The 18,291-nt window shown below is 36.9% G+C and overlaps 1 protein-coding gene across 1 annotated transcript; it reads right to left on the reverse strand.

Moving 5' to 3' along the window:
- Window positions 1–3,529: 3,529 nt before the first annotated feature.
- Window positions 3,530–15,901, reverse strand: LOC149840202 (protein TPX2-like). Its single transcript, XM_090005021.1, has 16 exons — window positions 15,682–15,901; window positions 14,730–14,891; window positions 14,393–14,542; window positions 13,869–14,052; window positions 11,348–11,456; window positions 10,742–10,876; window positions 10,453–10,550; window positions 10,236–10,329; window positions 10,089–10,151; window positions 9,866–9,949; window positions 9,548–9,636; window positions 8,960–9,023; window positions 8,279–8,332; window positions 7,968–8,053; window positions 4,070–4,172; window positions 3,530–3,586 (listed from the first exon to the last, which is right to left on the reverse strand). Exons 1-16 carry the CDS (start codon window positions 15,863–15,865, stop codon window positions 3,530–3,532), a joined length of 1,716 nt encoding a protein of 571 aa, XP_089861147.1. The 5' UTR covers window positions 15,866–15,901.
- Window positions 15,902–18,291: the final 2,390 nt, after the last annotated feature.

An 18,291-nucleotide genomic window follows, 5' to 3' on the forward strand; every position in this document is an offset into this window, starting at 1 on the left:
GCACAAGATATACGCATAAAATGAGGAAGTCCGCATAAAAATAAGTGTGAACATCCTGTTAAACTCAAACCTCAAAACTTTGCAAATATCATACTAAGTTCGCATATACCTTAAAAGTTTGCATGAAATAGGTACGAGCATCTTGTTAAACTTAGAAAATCACATATATCAAAGAAAATCAACATATATTTAAGAGAAAATCACATGTATAGGAAAAAATTCGCATATATTTAAGAGAAAATTGCATGTTTATGAGAAAACCACATGTTTAGAAGGAACTCTGTATATATAGGAGGAAAATCGTATATATAAAAAAAACTTCGCATATATATAAGAAAAAAATTGCATATATAGGAGAAAATTCACATATATTTAGACGAAAAATCGCATATATATTTTCTACAGAACAATCTCTATTCTCAGTTTTTTATATCTCTGATCAGACGTTGAAAACCTGCATTTCTATAGTCGTTGGAAAACTGAGACACAAGCCTATAATTTTTTATTTTGAGTCTGAGCCGAAACCCTTTAGGGTTCCTGTCTTTTAGTTTCAAAACCAGAACATAAGCATGCTCTTTAAGCTGGAATAGCCGAACAATTTATCTTCTAGAGAATGTTTATCCTCAACTGCTCATCAGATCAAGGTGATCTTGGTGGCATTGGAAAACTAACGTCTCAATCTGTCTCTTTCCTTTTTTTGTTTTTCTTAATTTTTAGCGTAGGTGAAAATAATATAGAACAAACAAAAAAGGTGCAATTGTGCCTCTTTCGGTCTGCAGAGCATGCTTCTATTCCGATTTTGGAACTTTGAAACAAGGACCCTAGAAGGATTCTCAGTTTGGACTCAAAATGGAAATTCTAGCCGCCTACCTATGAACTACGAGAAGATCGAATCGACAGAACAAACTTAAGTTACAGGTCTGTGACTTAGCTTTCCAATGAATATAAAAATGCAGTTTTCGATATCAGATCAGAGAGAAACAAAATTGAGAACATAGACTGTTATGCAGAAAACAATCACATATTTGAGAGAAATTTTACATATATTTAGAAAGTCCGCATGTGTGAAGGGTAAAAAAGATTTTTTAAAATTAGATATTTGTGATTTTAGACATGGGAAGAATAGCAAAAATTGTGGGGCATTTCAAGAATTGTGTCAAATTAGCCATACAGTACAATCTACAATCATTTTCTGTACTTTAAACTTGGGCAAGAAACAATCTGGATTTTACGCGAATGAGTAAGTGAGCAAGGTGGTTTTCTCTCCCGTTATCCAAAAACAAAAAGTTTTTTTGGCAACCAAGTTTTCACACCCTAACAATGTTGTGAAAAGTGTGTTTCAAAGCGAAAAAAATGTGCTTCACTGCAAGGTGAGGCCCCTTGAGCCTTGAAACGCGTTGAAAAAGCATAAAAGCCCTGAGGCATATGCCTCATAGTGATGCACGCTTCATGATTTTTGGGTCAAATGGAGGCCCCATTTGACCAAAAATGAGGGGAGGCTCAAGGATTTAGGGCACTCCCTCGCCTCTCTCTCTCTCTCTCCCGAAAGAAGATGAAGAAAAAGAAGAGACGGGTACTCTCTCTTCCTGTCTCTCATCTTGGTGTTTAATGGAGTTGTACAGGGTGTTACAATGATTCTATTTTCACTTAAGAGACCAAGGTTAGCTTTGTCCTTTGGTTAGTTCAAGATGTTATTATCTAGCTGTAATATTTATTTTATGAAAAATTGTTACTATGAAGAAGTGTCAGCTGATTTTTTGTAACAATCTATTGTCTCCACTTTTGATCTTGCATTAAGTTATTCTGGGTTCTTCCAAATTTATTGTTCGATTGCAAGTCATGTTATTTGAAAATTTTGTTTATTGAATGTTGTTTATATGCATTTTTTGATGATGACAAGATGTTGAGAAATTTGATTGTTAGTGAATTTGCTACTTATTTTTTTTATTGAATGCTCACACAGATCAAGTTGTTGCATTAATGTTATTTTTATATGTTAATCTCATTTTTTAGTATTTATTTAAGATTTTCTATTTTTTTACTGGTTGTTACTTCATCAATAAAGCATTTTTATTTGTATTTTTAGATACTTTTTAAAGTTTTTTTAAAGCTCTTTTTGAGGCTTACTATTTCACGCCTCGCTTCATTTTTGGTGGAGCGCTTCGCACACCTCAACACTTTTCACAACATTGTTTCTCAGCAATACCATATGCACTGTGGGTTTTGCAGGCAGACCAGTTGGTAGCACCAAACAACTGATGCAATAGAAAGAAATGCAAACAACAAATAAAAAAGAAAAGCATTTTTACTGAATTTAGGACTCTTTACAATGGGCAATCTACAACCATGATTGAAATGTTAAAAAAATATGAAGGATTAAAAACAGTGCCTCTCCATTATTCTCTATGTCATGCCTGAGTTTTCAGTCTGAAAACATATTCCTCTTTCTTCAGCAAGTTTTCCGTGGTTTGGTGGTCCATTGGGGACCAAGCACATTCCCCATGACCGGAGCACCTTTGGTGACCGAGCAAGGACCCAACATCTAGTTGATGTTGTCTGCTATGGTTTCAATGTTTTGCTAATTCTGATTGTTACATGCTCCTATTGGTGTTCTGTTCCTTTAAAGAGGCTGCTATAGCGATCTCTCAGAGAAATACACTCAAAGCCATTGCAATGAAAAGCTAAGTGTAGCACATATATCAGTGGCCCCCATTTCCAATGGTCAAAATTTCTACAAAACAGCAAGATCAAGCATCAGTTTTTCCTCGGTAAAGAATATGAAGCAGCAGCATAAAAAAACAAGTTTTCTAGTTATTTATCGTGTAGTGTCTAATGTGGTGTACATAATAATATGGTACTTTTGGAACAATAATGCAATAAAATGTTCGCATCACCACAATCATGACACATTTAAGGGACATCTATAAGTTTCTTGTTCACAGCGAGACACAGCACTTTATAGCATTACAGAGATTTAAAGTTCATCCAACAATAGACAAAACTTTAGTATTATCAATTCCATAATGGTATGGCAATTGGTTACGAACCTGCCTGATTTTGATTCAGCAGTTACAGAGATTTAAAGTTCATCCAACAATAGACAAAACTTTAGTATTATCAATTCCATAATGGTATGGCAATTGGTTACGAACCTGCCTGATTTTGATTCAGCAGTTCTACCAACCAAGGCATCTAACTTCCAGAATAAGGATAAACAAATATTTTGATTTAGTAGTTCTACCAACCAACCAAACTAGTAAACAGATTGGACTGTCTTTTGCTACTAGTTGAAAGGCTTGCAGCAAGAGAAGTAATGGTTAAAAACAAAAATGAGCTGAGCTCTACCCCCTTCCCTCCCAACCTGCACTTTTACTCTGTATTGAAAAGACACCAAAAGAATTGATAAACGATATTCCAATAATCACTTGAAGTCTTGAACTGTCATGAAAGACAGGCTCCAATAGAAAGCTAGATAGGACTGGCACGGGAGTAGTGGGACCTAGGGCTGGATCTCTATCACGAACTCGCCCTATTCAAGCTCCCGAAAGACAGAATCGGGACCCCGATCACTCATCTGTACGTAGAACTGTTTGTTGTCAATCGAAAGATCATTAGCAGATCAAGGCTGCTTGCTATTTACGATGTACATACTGATCTGTCTCACCACTCTCCCTGCTTCCGAGGGTGAGGATACTGGAGGGTGAATCACGCAAACATGAACTGGTTATAAGAGTAGAACTGGCAGTAATTCATGGGTAAAGGTGCAAATCAGGTCAGAAGAGGTCAGACCTCATCCATTTCTACCCACATGGGAACTAAGCCAACATACGACATTTGTACACTTAATGCAGCATCAGAGGCAATTACAAACAATACTAACACACGACTCCATTTGACGTCCCACATCCAAACATACTTTTCTCAAATCAAACGAGAGAGAGAGAGAGAGAGAGAGAGAGAGAGAGAGAGAGAGAGAGAGATCAGCAAGTTAGGGGGCCAAAGAAAATGATGTGCAAAAGTGCATGCTTATGAAGCTTTAGCAAATATGATAATATAGGAATGAACATACCTGTGCCACAAGCAAGCCACAATTGCTGGACACACCATTCGATGAGATGTTAACTTCAAGCATTTCTCTAAATGGAAACCTTCTACCAGCCTGTTGATCTTTGCTGCCGCACCAGTGGCACCAAAATTACAAGGTTAAATACAAGCAAACAAAGTCATTGGACAGTAATTGCTGAGATGGCAGATAAAGGAAAAGGTCAGATGTTTTAAAGTGGTCAGGTAGTTAATTCTCAAAATGCATTTATCTCGAGTTCAACTTCAAACATGAGCCAAATGAAATAATGCATGATCACTAAAGCTTTACTTTTTGGTGTGTGTGTGTGTGTGTGTGTGTGTGTGTCTGGTACACAAGCTAGAAAAGCTTTAGGGACTTCAATTAAAAAGGATAAAGTTATCTTCCCTTGCCAGTAGTCAAATAACCAATGGAATGGAGCATCCTAGACAGCTTCATTTAGGAAAATGGAAACCTTGAGAAGATGCTCCCTAGGGGGCACAAGTAACCTCAATATTCAGTCCATTGCATTAAGCACAAGAACATGTGATTGTATAGTTCAAATATATATAGAGAATAAGTGTATTCACATGTTTTTACCAAAACACCATTTATTTACCCTACCCTTACTAGCCTACATGGGTATTCATGAACATATAAAATTTGGGTAAACTAATAATCTAGCTTATTATTCTTATATTTTCATTTATATATTGTTGTGTGTATAAGCCCCATTTCTGTAGTATATATTGATTAAGAGTTGAAAACAATCAATGGAAAGTATTTTTCACTTCCTAAACATTTCTCGATTATTTTCCCCTCATTTCCCAGTTCTTATTTCACAGGAACCTCAAAAAATCTTTCTCCGCCTCTGTTTCTCAGAAAGTGAAGGTTTTTGTTTCCTTTCTTGCCAACCTTGATCAAGAACTTTTCGGTTTAGACCAGTGGCGGAGACACATAGGGGCCAGGGTGGGCACGTGCCCACCCTGACCCAATAATCCCAACTGAAGGGGTCTGGGCTACGGTGGGGAGCTGATCCATGCATGATAAAACCTCCCTGGAGCCCCTGACTTCCTCTCCCCCCCCCCCCCCCCCCCCCCGGGTGAACTCTCTCTCTCTCTCTCAGACAGATATATCACTGCTCAGTTGACAATCTAAAGTTTCCTAAAAACTAGAAGAAAAAAAACAAGGTATCGTGATAAATCACGATACATTCCAGGACAAAACTACATTAATTTCCATTTTTTGTTTTCTTTTCTTGCCAAATCTGAGTATTCCAAAATCCAAATGATATTGATTGAAGAAATTCTCGACCTTTTAGGGGATCCAGTTGGGAAAACGAACATGATCAAAATTTCTAAAATGCTTTTCAACCTTTTCTCTCGTTTAGCTAGAAAGAAGATTTGTTCCATTTCCTTCTATTTTCCATTTTTTTTCCCCAGTCCCTTCTTTTTCTTTTTCCTCAAGCAATTTTTTTGGCACAAGTTTCTGGCTGACAACCAAAAATTACAATGTTGGTTTGCTGGCTCATCAAGGCTCTGTGGATCGGGCTTGGAGGAGATTGTCATCTTTCCGTCAACTCTTGAACTAACTCACATTTTGTGTTTCATTCTTGTGATTCTTTTTTTCTCTAAGTGTGGACAGATTCCTTATTTAGGCTTTGGCCCACTTGGAAGTGTGGTCTATCCATCCGTGGCTTCTACCTTCCATTGATGCATTTCCACCGATCACCATTTCTCTAGCCATTCCTATGGACCACTTGGAAGTGTGGTCTATCCATCCGTGGCTTCTACCTTCCATTGATGCATTTCCACCAATCACCATTTCTCTAGCCATTCCCATGGACCACCACTTGGATGCTCATCCCGTCCCTTTATCACTTCTACTTATTTCTCTGCAAGTTTGAAACCATGTCACAGGGACTCGGCTAGCAGGGTGCCGCACCCGCGTCGACGCGACTCGACGCGGGTGCGGCACCGGGTGCGGTCACCGCACCCAGGGTCATTTTGGTCCATTTTTTTGTTTTTGTTTTTTAAATTTTCCCTATGAAATGGGCTGCGGATGGTCCATTTTTTTTGGTTTTTTTTTTTTTTAAAAATTGCCCTATGAAATGGGCTGCGGAATTTAAAAAAAAATTCTGGGGTGTTTTGTCTATCTATGAAATGAGCCCACCTTAACTGACTATCTATGTCACAAGGACCCGCGCCGGGGGGAACCCCCCTTATATATATATATATATATATATATATATATATATATATATATATATATATATATATATATATATATATATATATATATATATATATTTTTACATTTTTGCCCCTGCCGCACCCAGGTTTTTTGGAAATGCTGCACCCGCACCCATGTGACATAGGTTTGAAAGTATATATGAATTCATACTTGTGGATGACACCATCCATGTAATGAAGAGTTTTTTCCTTTTTTCTAAGTTTATGAACTCATACTTGAGATAGAGAACACTAGTATCTTGTGAAGTTAAAAAAAAAAATTGTACACTTAAAACTCTTGTAGATTTGTCTTTCAATGAAAACTAATAATTTCATGAATGAATGCGTAATAGGGTTTTGATTTTAGGGTTCTTTTTCAGTTAGCGTAATGTGTGATGTTTGTTAGGATTTAGGGTTTTGATTTATTTATTTTTTTCAAATAACATGAATGTTTAAGTAGGGTTTTTGGGTTTTTTTTTTAATTAGCAATAGGCATGACTCCATGAATAATGAATGCTTGGTTTTCTTAGAATATTAAAGGTTTTTTAATTAAGATAAATCAATGATTTTTTTAAGATTTAGGGTATTGATTTGGATTTTTCCAAAGGACATGAATATTTAATTAAGTTTTTTAGGTATTTTTTGTGTTTTTTTAATCAACATTAAGCATGATTAATTGAGTGCATGTTTGATTTTGGTAAGAATTTAGGGGTTTTATTTTTTTAATTAATATATATGAATGATGTTTGTTAAGATTTAGGGTTTTGATTTGTGTTTTTTTTTATGGCATAAATGTTTAGTTGTGATTTTCGGTTTGTTTATATTTTTTTTTCAATTATCATTAGGCATGAATCCATGAATAATGAATTTTTGGTTTTGGTTAGAATATTAGGGGTTTCGTTTTTTTTATACCAATTAGTATGTGTTCTTTTTTTGTGTGTTTGTGCCCACCCTAGTTTAGATTTCTGGCTCCGCCACTGGTTTAGACTGTTTATGACTGTGCACATATGCATACATTTATGAGCATTAGTGGATGCACTCTCTTCCATCTACCTGTCAAACTCAAAACCTAGTGATCTCCAGAGATATACGTAAGTGCATGCAAGGCTAGATGCTGTCATGCTTTACCCACAAGCTCTAAAAGGGAAACCTTCACCATATATGCCTGCTCAATACCTACCATTTCCAGGTGTAGCCCTACAATGGCTGCAGGGTTAGTGTTGAGTTTTCATAACTTAGGACTAAAAAGGAAGTCATTCTGTTTGTGGATGAATGTGATGAGAGAGCGGAAGCAAGAGAAGATTTGCAAATGAAAAGTGAAATGAGGAAAGGAAGATGAATTAAGTTAATGATGCACAGTCAAAATTTTCGTGACAAAAAAACAACACAAGATAGAAAATCACAGACTAGGAAAACAAGACATAAAACATATATAAATGAAAACTATTAGCTCAAAATATTAGGGAAAGAAAGAAAAGAAAAAAAGGATGGATGTGTGTGTGTACATGTGTATGTGTATGTGTATGTCACAAAAAGAGTGATTGTTTCAAAAGAGTGCTAACGCATGCATCTAATGCGGGAAAAAAAATCTGCACCCTGCATTATACCATTGGCATGGTTTAAGAACATGAACAAAAATACAACATTTTCGACACTAAATAAAAAAGGACTTAGACCTTGTTTCAATCACTCCCCCATCTCCCATGGTTTGATTTGGTCTCATTTGAAACATCTGTTCTTTCTCTTCATCTATGTACTCAACCTACAATGATGAAAATAATTTTCAAAATCAGGAAAAATAAAACTTTTCTAGTATTGCAGGCAAAGAAAAATGCACATTCCAGAAAATGTGTACCCATAGAACACCAAGTGACAAAATGTCCATCCAAATAACATTAAGCATAAAAATAAGAGACAACATGATCAAGCATCTGCAGCAGATTGGCAACTGTAGCCAAATTTGCTTCTAATTGGCATGCAAACCCACCATATGTTCTTGTTGCAACAAGCCCTTCATGTTCTCTTTCACTCCATTGCAGATCTGGAGAGAAAAAAGAAAAAAGGATTATTTAGAACCAAGAAAAAATTAAACAGTCTTGCAAGCATAATTGCACAGACAAAGAATAACCCAAAGAATGAATTTTTTCCACTTTGCAACAAGAAACCTTGAGCGGTAAATGAGTGGGATGGGGCATAGTTGTCTGAGATGTATTATGGTGCTGGACTTCAGATTTGAGGGACAACTTAAACCAAACAAAATACAAAAAAGTTTTAGCAGGAAAACAAGTGAAGAAAACATATATCAAAGAACGAAAAATAGGTTTATTGCACAAAATGAACATCAAATACATCTACCTTATTGAATAACTCAATTGGTAGATTGGGCTGAGGAAACCTTATGTCTGTTGGAAAATTAAAACCCTAAAAGTTGTGCATACAACATCAGACAACAAGAATACATAATTCATCCAGAATATATTTAATTGGCAACTTAACATCAATTAGAAAAAATTGACTGATGGTATACCACTGGTTTTGTGGTTTCCCGCTTGAAATTTCGATATATACCAAGATCTCCCTTGCTCAAAAAAATCTGCAGTCAGAGGACATGTAAAGTGGAAGTTTGTCATCAGAAGAAATGCCAGAGAGTTTGTGAACAAAAGATTACCTTTCTATTGAGTGGTCTTGCTTTAAATGTATGACCTAGCATTGTGCCATCAGTAACCTTTGACCTGACAAAGGCAACAATTGTCCCAAAAGAAAACAATGAAGCAAATATATAGAGCTGATAACATTGATATTTCCACAGCCTTCCGTGGTAATAAGGATGTTCGCTACACATTTATACCCCTAACAAATTGAAAAGGATATGGATCATGCATTAATCATCACCAACCATATAATTTTATAATGGACAAATGACATTTATTAGCTGTACTTTGAAAATGTACAATGTCTTTTAATATGTACTTTTCATAAAATTACCAGATGTGTAGGTTTTGTGATCATCAATGCATCAGATAACCATGTCACCTAAAACTTGTGAAGGGTATAAATATCTCGTGAACATATTAATCACTACAATAGTCTGTATACATCAACTTCTTATATATACCTTGATTATGACCTGAAGCAGGATCTTTACAGTATCCAATTTCCATGAAAAGGAGGGAAAAAAGGTGTAGAACACAAGACAGTATGAATTATATTTTCATTTAAATATGCAATATCATAGTAACCACTAAATTCAGCTTACCTTGGGTGAGAAGCAACTTTATCAGGATGTGGTGATGGTTTAGCATCAGCCGGATCACTTCTAGTGGCAATAGTAGACATGTTTGAGATCTGAATGGACCAACTATGTTAACTCATCTGGAAATCTGGCAAATCATGCAAGATCTACCAATATAATCCACTTGACTGAAATAATAATTGTAACTGGCATTTTCTTGTTTTGGAATCACATCAAGAACTTGAATTTATTTCTTATAAAAGAAAAGAAAAAAGATGGATATAATGTTTCATCTATCATTCTTATGAAAACCAAACTGACAAATAAAAATCAGCAACCTACATTATCTGGGTTGGCATGAGACATAGTTGATGAAACAGCCATTGAGTGTTGCAAAGCCCTCTCTGATGTCTTCAAATGAAATTCCTAGGCAACATCAGAAGCAAGCAATAAAGATTACAAGCCAATGCAAACTAAGGTCACAACTCTTTACTACAAAATAAACTCATATGCAACAATTGAAAAAGCCAGATAAACAGAAATAGATCTGATCCAGAAGACTTACTTGAAACACAGGCAACTTTCGTGCACTTCTTTGAGGAAGAGGCAGAGAAGGAGCCTCTAGTATCTATAGCATACAATGTAAAGTAAGAGAAAAAATTATTTGAAGCATATGGACACAAAAATATACAAATAAATTTTATTGAAGAACCTCCAAAGGAATACCGACTTTCCTGTTCAAAGGCCGTGCTTTAAACAAAGAAGTAGCTTTCATATGCTCATCCATGTCTGAAGCACTATTGACCCTGAAATTACAATAATTATGGAAGGACAGACACTTAGAAAGTCAAGTCATTCAGCAAGCACAAAGCTTTTTTAAACAGCCTTGTATAAATGGAAAATTAAATTCAGATTGCAAGAAACAATACCTAATCCTCCTAGCCCTTTGTGCTGTTTTGAGTTCAGGCTCTCTTGGCACAGTCAATCTCAACTTAGCTTGTTCATGAATGCCATCAACATGCCTATCCTGCAGAATCAACAAGATGAATATAATTGCTCTCAATAAAAAAGAAGAAGAATAGCAATAAGTAAAAGAACTGAACTAAAGACAGCAAATTTTGAAAACAAAGAGAATCCACTAGAAAACATATCAGGTAAAATGAAAATGTACAAGAAAGAAATAAGTGTGGAAAGTGGAGAGGAGAATGAAAGCTTCACCAGTAACGAACACTTGTTGCTTGGACCAGAGCCATGTCTCTCCAAGCAGCTGGAGAGGTTGCTTTGACCTGGTATTCTTTTGGGGGCCTTATGAATCAAAGGTACTTGTTGTTTCATATCATGTAACTGATGTACCTGCTTTATTAAAAAGGTTGCAAATATTCAAGGAACAAAGGAAAAAGAAGGGAAACAGAAAAAACATAATATAAAGGCAATTTCAGTGTAGACCTCAATAAGTAATGTTCAAAGATGTCAAAAATACAGAAAAATAATGTAACATGCACAATTTTATGTATGCCTACATCAAGAAGATCGAAACATACACAAAACCTCATGCAAACATGCACCATCTCCAAGCATGTTCATGTTTATAAGTGCAAGCAGAGAGTAAATGAAGAAGCAAATATAGAAATGCATGTTACAACTTAGAGAGAGACAGAGACAGAGACAATTGTAATATAAGAATATATCTGCATGCCTATGAATGTGCAAAAATATCTATATGCTACATGCATTCTAAAAATTCAATAACTAGGAAAACAAGAAAGTGTAATTACAAGCACGTGAAAGATATAGTTGAAGCTGAGAATACAAGGACATTCACACCTTACACAAATGACCAGCATCTAGTTTTTGCCTCTTTGAAGCTTGGCATTCATTGGAAGATGTCTTCTCTGCATACTTTTCATACTTGGGAATAGAAGCAGATGCAGCCCTGACAAAAACACAAGGATGAGGCGAAAATAAAGCACACTGAACAATATCATTAAACCTAAGTAGCCAAATGCAAGCCAGGATGCTTGGCTAGGGGAAAACAGATGCAACCAGCTCCTTACCCAATAGAGGGCCAAACCTATGATTCAGAGTTAGGCAAACATGTAGGCACTACTGCTAGAGTGCAAGAAATTCCTTCAATAACCATACAACGTAATTTGTGATAAATTTTTTCCCTCAAGGTCCTTTAAGCTGTCACTCCAGGATGGCCCAGCTACGCTAGAGAAAATAATAAGAGAAGCATATAATTCCTTCATGCCTGCATTCCTGCCAAAAACCAGTGGCAGCATACCTATTTCTGTAGATGCCCTCTGTACCAACTGATTGGTTGATTTTGAAGCCAGTTTGTCAAAAAATAGTCATCCCTTTAACTGGCACCACTACAGCATCAAATTGACTGGCAACCAGCAGGGTGGCACTGGGCATCCTCCTAGCTACTGGTTTCCATCTAGGGATGGCAATCGGGTCGGGTTGGCGGGTTAGAATACCTCAACACGAACACGGCCCGTTTATTAAACGGGTCGGATGTGGCAAACACGAACACGTCCCATTTATTAAACGGGTAACCCGACACGACACGGTTAACCCGTTTAATAAACGGGTCGGGTCAACAAGACACAATTACACGACACGGCAACCCGTTTATTAAACAAGTCGACCCGATAACATAGACATGATAACCGACCCGAGTAACCCGAATAACCTGTCTAACCCGAATAACACAATTAGAAACACAAAAAAAACATACATATTATACTTTTTTTCTGCAAATCTCAATATGAAATTGTACTACCAACATTAACATGAAACATCAACATAAAACTTCAACATAGTTTAGAAAACAAAGAAGAAAACCTCATCACAGTGAGTAAAACAGAGAAGAAAACGAGAATAAATACGTATTACTTATTCCAACCCCTTCTTCAAGATCAAAAAATGAGGTGCCTTCAGCGGGAGAGACGAAACGTTGGGCTTGCTTTGCTTGGGTGCCAAACCAAGAGGAAGAACAAGAGGGAGGAGAGAAGAGGGTGGTGGTGTGTGCCTGTGCGGTGATGGCAACGAGGTGGAGGGGAGAGGTCCCGGGCTCTCGGCTGCGGCTGGGTAGGAAGGAGTTAGGTGGGTGACTAAAGTGTAAAGTTAGGAGTTAGGGTTAGATAAGTTTATATATATATATATATATATATATATATATATATATATATATATATATATATATATATATATATATATATATATATATATATATATATATATATATATATATATATAAACGGGTTGCGGATTGACGGGTTCGTGTAAACGGGTTGACCAGCCCGCCTAACCCGTTTATTAAACGGGTCAAACGGGTTGGCGGGTTGGCATACCCCTAACACGAACACGACCCGTTTAATAAATGGGTTAGGCGGGTCGACCCGTTTACGACATGAACCCGTTTAAGCCAAACCCTAACCCGGCTAAGAAGCGGGTTGGCGGGTCGGGTCAGATTTTGCCACCCCTATTTCCGTCCAATCCAACACCAGATGCACACAAAAAATGCTAGAGGGTACTGCAGAAGGGATATACCATGTAAATGCATACATGTACATAGTACATACTACATACATACATACATACATATGTGTGTGTAAGGGTTTGATCTTTTCTTCAACAAGTTACACTAATATCAGCAGCACTCAACTTATTCAAACAACTAAAATACCATTAAAACCAAACATTTTTTTAAATACATAATTACCTTAGGGGTGCAACGAGTCTTTTGTTTTGGAAGGAAGAAAAAGGCAAAACACAAATTTCAAAAAGCAAGAGTGTGCTTTAGTAATTTGAATTTGAAAAGTGAGACTGATTTTGTTGTCCCCAAGAAATACTATGTAATTTCAAAAATGTCAATGGTTTTAGGGTGATTAGGTCATTTCAATCAGATGAATGCTGCTAACATTAGTATAACTACTTCAAAGTTAGATAAACCTACACACGCATTATGTGTGTGTGTCTATGTATTCTCAGAGAAGTTTGAATTTTTCAGAACAACATGGACATACAGAAGAGAAATGCTCTCCCCATTCATACCAAGACATAAATGTTGTCAAAAGTTTAATGTGATCTTTTTGTTATAACAACAACTGAGGGTGAAGCAGGGTCAACAACACATCTCTTTATATGTGTGTGTGTGAAGTAGAAAGAAAAAGTAGCAACAAATTCACAGAAAAAGAAGCAACAAATTCACTATGTTATTTGATTAGGCAATTAAGCCACCATGAATAATTATTTGACTACAGAAATTCATGCATCATTTAAGCCACATATACATGAATGAAACTTTCAAATGGAGAATCCAATGAGTGACAGGATATACCTTCCAGTAATTCTGCTAGAACTTTTTGCTCCTCTTGGCAAATTTGTAACTGGTATCTTGCTCTTGGCCAATTGACTTGCAGTAGGTTTCATCAAAGTTGAGCTTCTAGAAGAAAGGGCACCTGAGAGCGCCTTCTGTTTACATTTGAGGATATCTTGTGCATTATGGGTGTCAAAAACAACTCCTACAAGAAAGGAATGAAAAAGGACTAAGATTATAAAAAAGGGTAAAAGCAAACACAAATTAAACAATAGTTACACACTAAAAAGTTCATTTTTTGAAATTTACAAATTGATATAATTCAAATAGATGAGATTATGTATCTGCTTACATGCATTTGCAACACAGAAAAGAAACTAAAAAGCATTTTCGTAGAATAGATGACAGTAAACATCAACTACAGTCAGAATCTAAAATCATAAAAATGCAAAACCTCCTAAGATGAGTATTGAAAGATAATATTGGGGTTCAAGTAACTCTAGAACTTTGAGATAAGAGATTGTATCAGAATTAAATCATCAAACCTTTAGAGAGGTCAGCTCCTTGACAAGAATGGGCACCACTATTATCATTAATAAGGTGCTCCAAAGTAGTTGAATGTTGTGAGAAATTCTGGACAGTGTCCACTGGGAAATCAACAGATTGTTCCATGATTCTTATTTCTTGTGTATGCTCTGAGCAAAACAACAGAAACATATTTACCAAACTTGCAGTCAAATCCAAAATAGATGAAATATAAAAAGAAAAAGAACAGAACGCATTCAATGTCCATTTTGCAATTCTGATTATGGACAAAAAAGGAATTGGCACAAGCATGCTAGTTAACAAAGATCATTGTTTAACAAGAAAATTTCATATTACCTCTTTCCTCCTCATCCGTCATGGCCATTCCGGTGCCCATGCTAGACCTTGCACCAGCAGCCGAGAGATGAATAGAATCATAGGATTCAACTGTATGGACTTGTGGAAGGTTATTAACATCATCTACAAGTTGTTCCCTCAAAAGTAACTTTGACAAAGAAGCTGCAATCCATAAGGAGAGGAAAAAGTAAATATGTCAATCCCGATTTAATAGTACGACATATTCACGGTAGCATGTTGCTAAAACTAAATTCAAAATCTTCTTTTCATTATGCTGAATGCCCATATGTATTACCCATAATCAGAAAATGAAGTCACTATTACAAGAACACAAAGCCACAAAATACAATATGGAAACATCAAAGGTTTTTTTCTTGAGCAGAATTTTAAAGCTAGAATTCTCAGAATCTTCAGAAGAATGAAACATGCCATTTTCCTGATTTATCTTTTTTTTATCAGCAAATCTAATGAACAAAGCACTGGTCTAGAGGCAATTGCCTCGTGAACATCCAATAACAGAAACAAGTAACCAAGATAAACACTAAATTTTTTCGATATACGGAAACCACAAACCATAGGAAAAAGAAGATTACATAAATTTTGCACCAGAGGAAGAAATGGGCGTGTCTAAATCAAGGAAGATTACATAAACTGTTATGCACGCCCCATCAATATACAAATGTTCACCTTTCCCAACCACATTGCGTGTTTAAGCGGAACCAAAGCGTATAAAAGAAAAGAAAGAAGCTGAAATGAAAAAACTCTATTCGAACAGGGACCTTCTCAATCCATCGTTTAGCATGTCAATGTGAATGAGTTCAAGCTTCAATGACTCGTCAAACATATCCAACCACATTGTCCTTCATGCATACACAAAACGAGCGCCAATAAGAGGAGAAAAGGCAAGAACCCCGAAAAGAAAGAGGAACAAAGGAAGCATGAAGAGTCTTACGCGAAGGAGGGTAGCTGCCGACCGTCTCGAACCAGGCCTCTGCTTCTCGCGACTCGGCAGGCGTCTCCATTTCCGTGAAGTCGTAGAAACGCGGAGCTGAGAACTCGTAGTCTAGGTCGATCTGGAGGGACGAAAACCCTTCGTCTCCTTCTTCGACCATCATCTCCTCCATCTCCTCTTCCATTTTCGACGCCGATAACGAAGAAAGGGGGCAAGAACAAGAGACTAAAACGTCATGTTTCCACCATTGAGATCTTTAGCAATCAAGAAACCCCCTTCTCTTTCTCTTCTTCTTCTTCTTCAAACAAACGCAGGGAAATATTTGGGAAAGAAGGGCGAACGTTTTCTGCGGAGCCAAACACCGAATTTGAAGGCGTCGAGACCCCAACCTGTCGCCGAATGTGTCATTAGTGCCCCCGGTCTTACCTTTTTTAACTTTGACCGTCGATCTTCAGGATCTGACGGATTTGACTTGCCGTGGTTTTCTTATGGGCTGTTTTCTTGCGTGAGCCAAATGTTCAAATGATTTCAGCCTTAATTTGTTGACCACAGTGGGGGTTCTGTTTTGTATCGACCTCTTGAGTTTTGGTACAGCAGCCGTTGACACACTGCATTTTTAAGCTTTTGAGTTTTGAAATTTTCAAATTTCCGGATATCGTATATTTTGGTGATGATAAGACATCTAGAAATATAATTGGCATATTTCTGGGGATTTAAAATAAAATGAGACCAATAGAGTTGTTGGTAGGTTCTCAAACTCATCAAATAGGCTTGACAAGCTGAATATGAATAGTAGGTACTCGGCTGGGCTTTTTACTCTTATAAGCTCGTTAGGCAATTAAAAATGTATTTTTTTTATTCTTTGTTTTATAGCATCACGTCTTCCTACTCAAAATCGATATATTTTTCTATAAACAAGACAGCTCACTTAACTTGGCTTGGCTTGGCTCGGCTCGCCTTTGAAGACTTCAAGCTCAACTCATTTGCCAGCCCTAGTTATAGGCAAGACACTCCAATAGAAGCATAATCCTCTTTTTGTGTCATAAGTGAGAACAGGGACTTAAAGAACACGGGACATGCCATTGTTTGTAAATTTTAATTAAAAAATATATATATAAACAGACACGACACGAATGCACGTGGAGTATCTGTCTGACATAGCTCATAAGTCTCCTCTTATAAAATGATCAAAACCAACATCACCTATTTTTTTTTTTTTTGGGCAATGAAAGCTGGGGTTTAGGCATACGCCTACCAGTTATACAACCATACCATTGGGATTTGAACTTGCAACGTCCCAACACAAGGTGAAGTACATTAACTGCTCCTCCCAGACAAGCACCTTATAACTTTGCTTAGACAAAAACTATTATCAAACAACTTTACCTATAAGCTTTGGGAATCAGGTATGATAGGATTTAGATAAGTGAGCTTGAAAGGGTCTTGAGATTGATGCCATTGGTAGACTCAAAGAGCACAACGGGGGGCTCTCCTTGTCTGGTAGAATCTGTTAGTGCATGTCACCTTGTGTTGGAAAGTTGCAAGTTCGAATCCCAATGGTATTAACTGGTAGGGGTCTGCCTAACCCCCAGCTTGCCGTTATAAAAAAAACAAAATAATAAGAGCTTGGTTGAGCATGAAGGAAGAAAAACGAGAAGTGCCACACAAATCCACTTATTCAAACGTTCAAAAATCGAGGGGGGAAACTGTTTACGTGAAACAAAGTAAATTCCTTTGTCTCTTGTGCGTTGGATGGACCCATAAATGCAGCCAGAAGAGGGAGGGAATCCGATGAAGCATCCAACGGTCAGCGATCTCGGAGGAATAAAGATGGAGGGCCAGGGATCTGGTTGGCATTTCCGTTTTTCAACGGCTCTTTTGGAAGCTTTGAATGCGTAGCGTGCGGGCTGTTGTCTTATTTGGGATGGCGTGGGACCCGACGTCGATGGGAGGGGGTGGGGATACGGGTCTTTGGGCCCCCCACAAACGAGGAGCTACGGTGAACTCACGGGTCCAACAAAAACAGAGAAAGAAGAGGATCGTGATCTTGTAAGGAACTTTTGTGGAATCTTTTGAGTGTGGAGCCATCATCCACCGTCCATCTTCAAGATGGACAGCGGTCGATGCTGCTTTACCGTGGTCACCAGCTCACTTTCAAAACCATGAAAAAGCATGTTTTTCTTCTTACTAGAAGAAACTTGTTTCTTGTTGAAAATACTTTTCTTTTCTTTTTTCACGTTGAATTGATTTAAGTTTTGTTTTAGATTTTTCTTACGACATCTTCCATGTGATAAACATATTAATATGGAAAAAAAAACTTTTGTTATTATTATCATTTTTACTATGCCAAGAAAAAAAAACTGTTGTTATATATATATATATATATATATATATATATATATATATATATATATATATATATATATATATATATATATTATGCATTCTTCATTTTGTATATTATGTATATGAGTTCTCCCCCAACCAAACACAGACTCGTATAAGGCAAAACATACGGGCTCATAGCTTGGCTCACCGGCTAACGAACTGATCACAAACGGGTTTGTGTCGAGCTGAAACAATCAGAGTGACGAGCTGCTCGGTGCGTTT

This window comes from Nuphar pumila, chromosome 4 (assembly GCF_984573655.1).
Source record: "Nuphar pumila chromosome 4, dmNupPumi1.hap1.1, whole genome shotgun sequence".
In the NCBI taxonomy this organism is placed as follows: domain Eukaryota; kingdom Viridiplantae; phylum Streptophyta; class Magnoliopsida; order Nymphaeales; family Nymphaeaceae; genus Nuphar; species Nuphar pumila.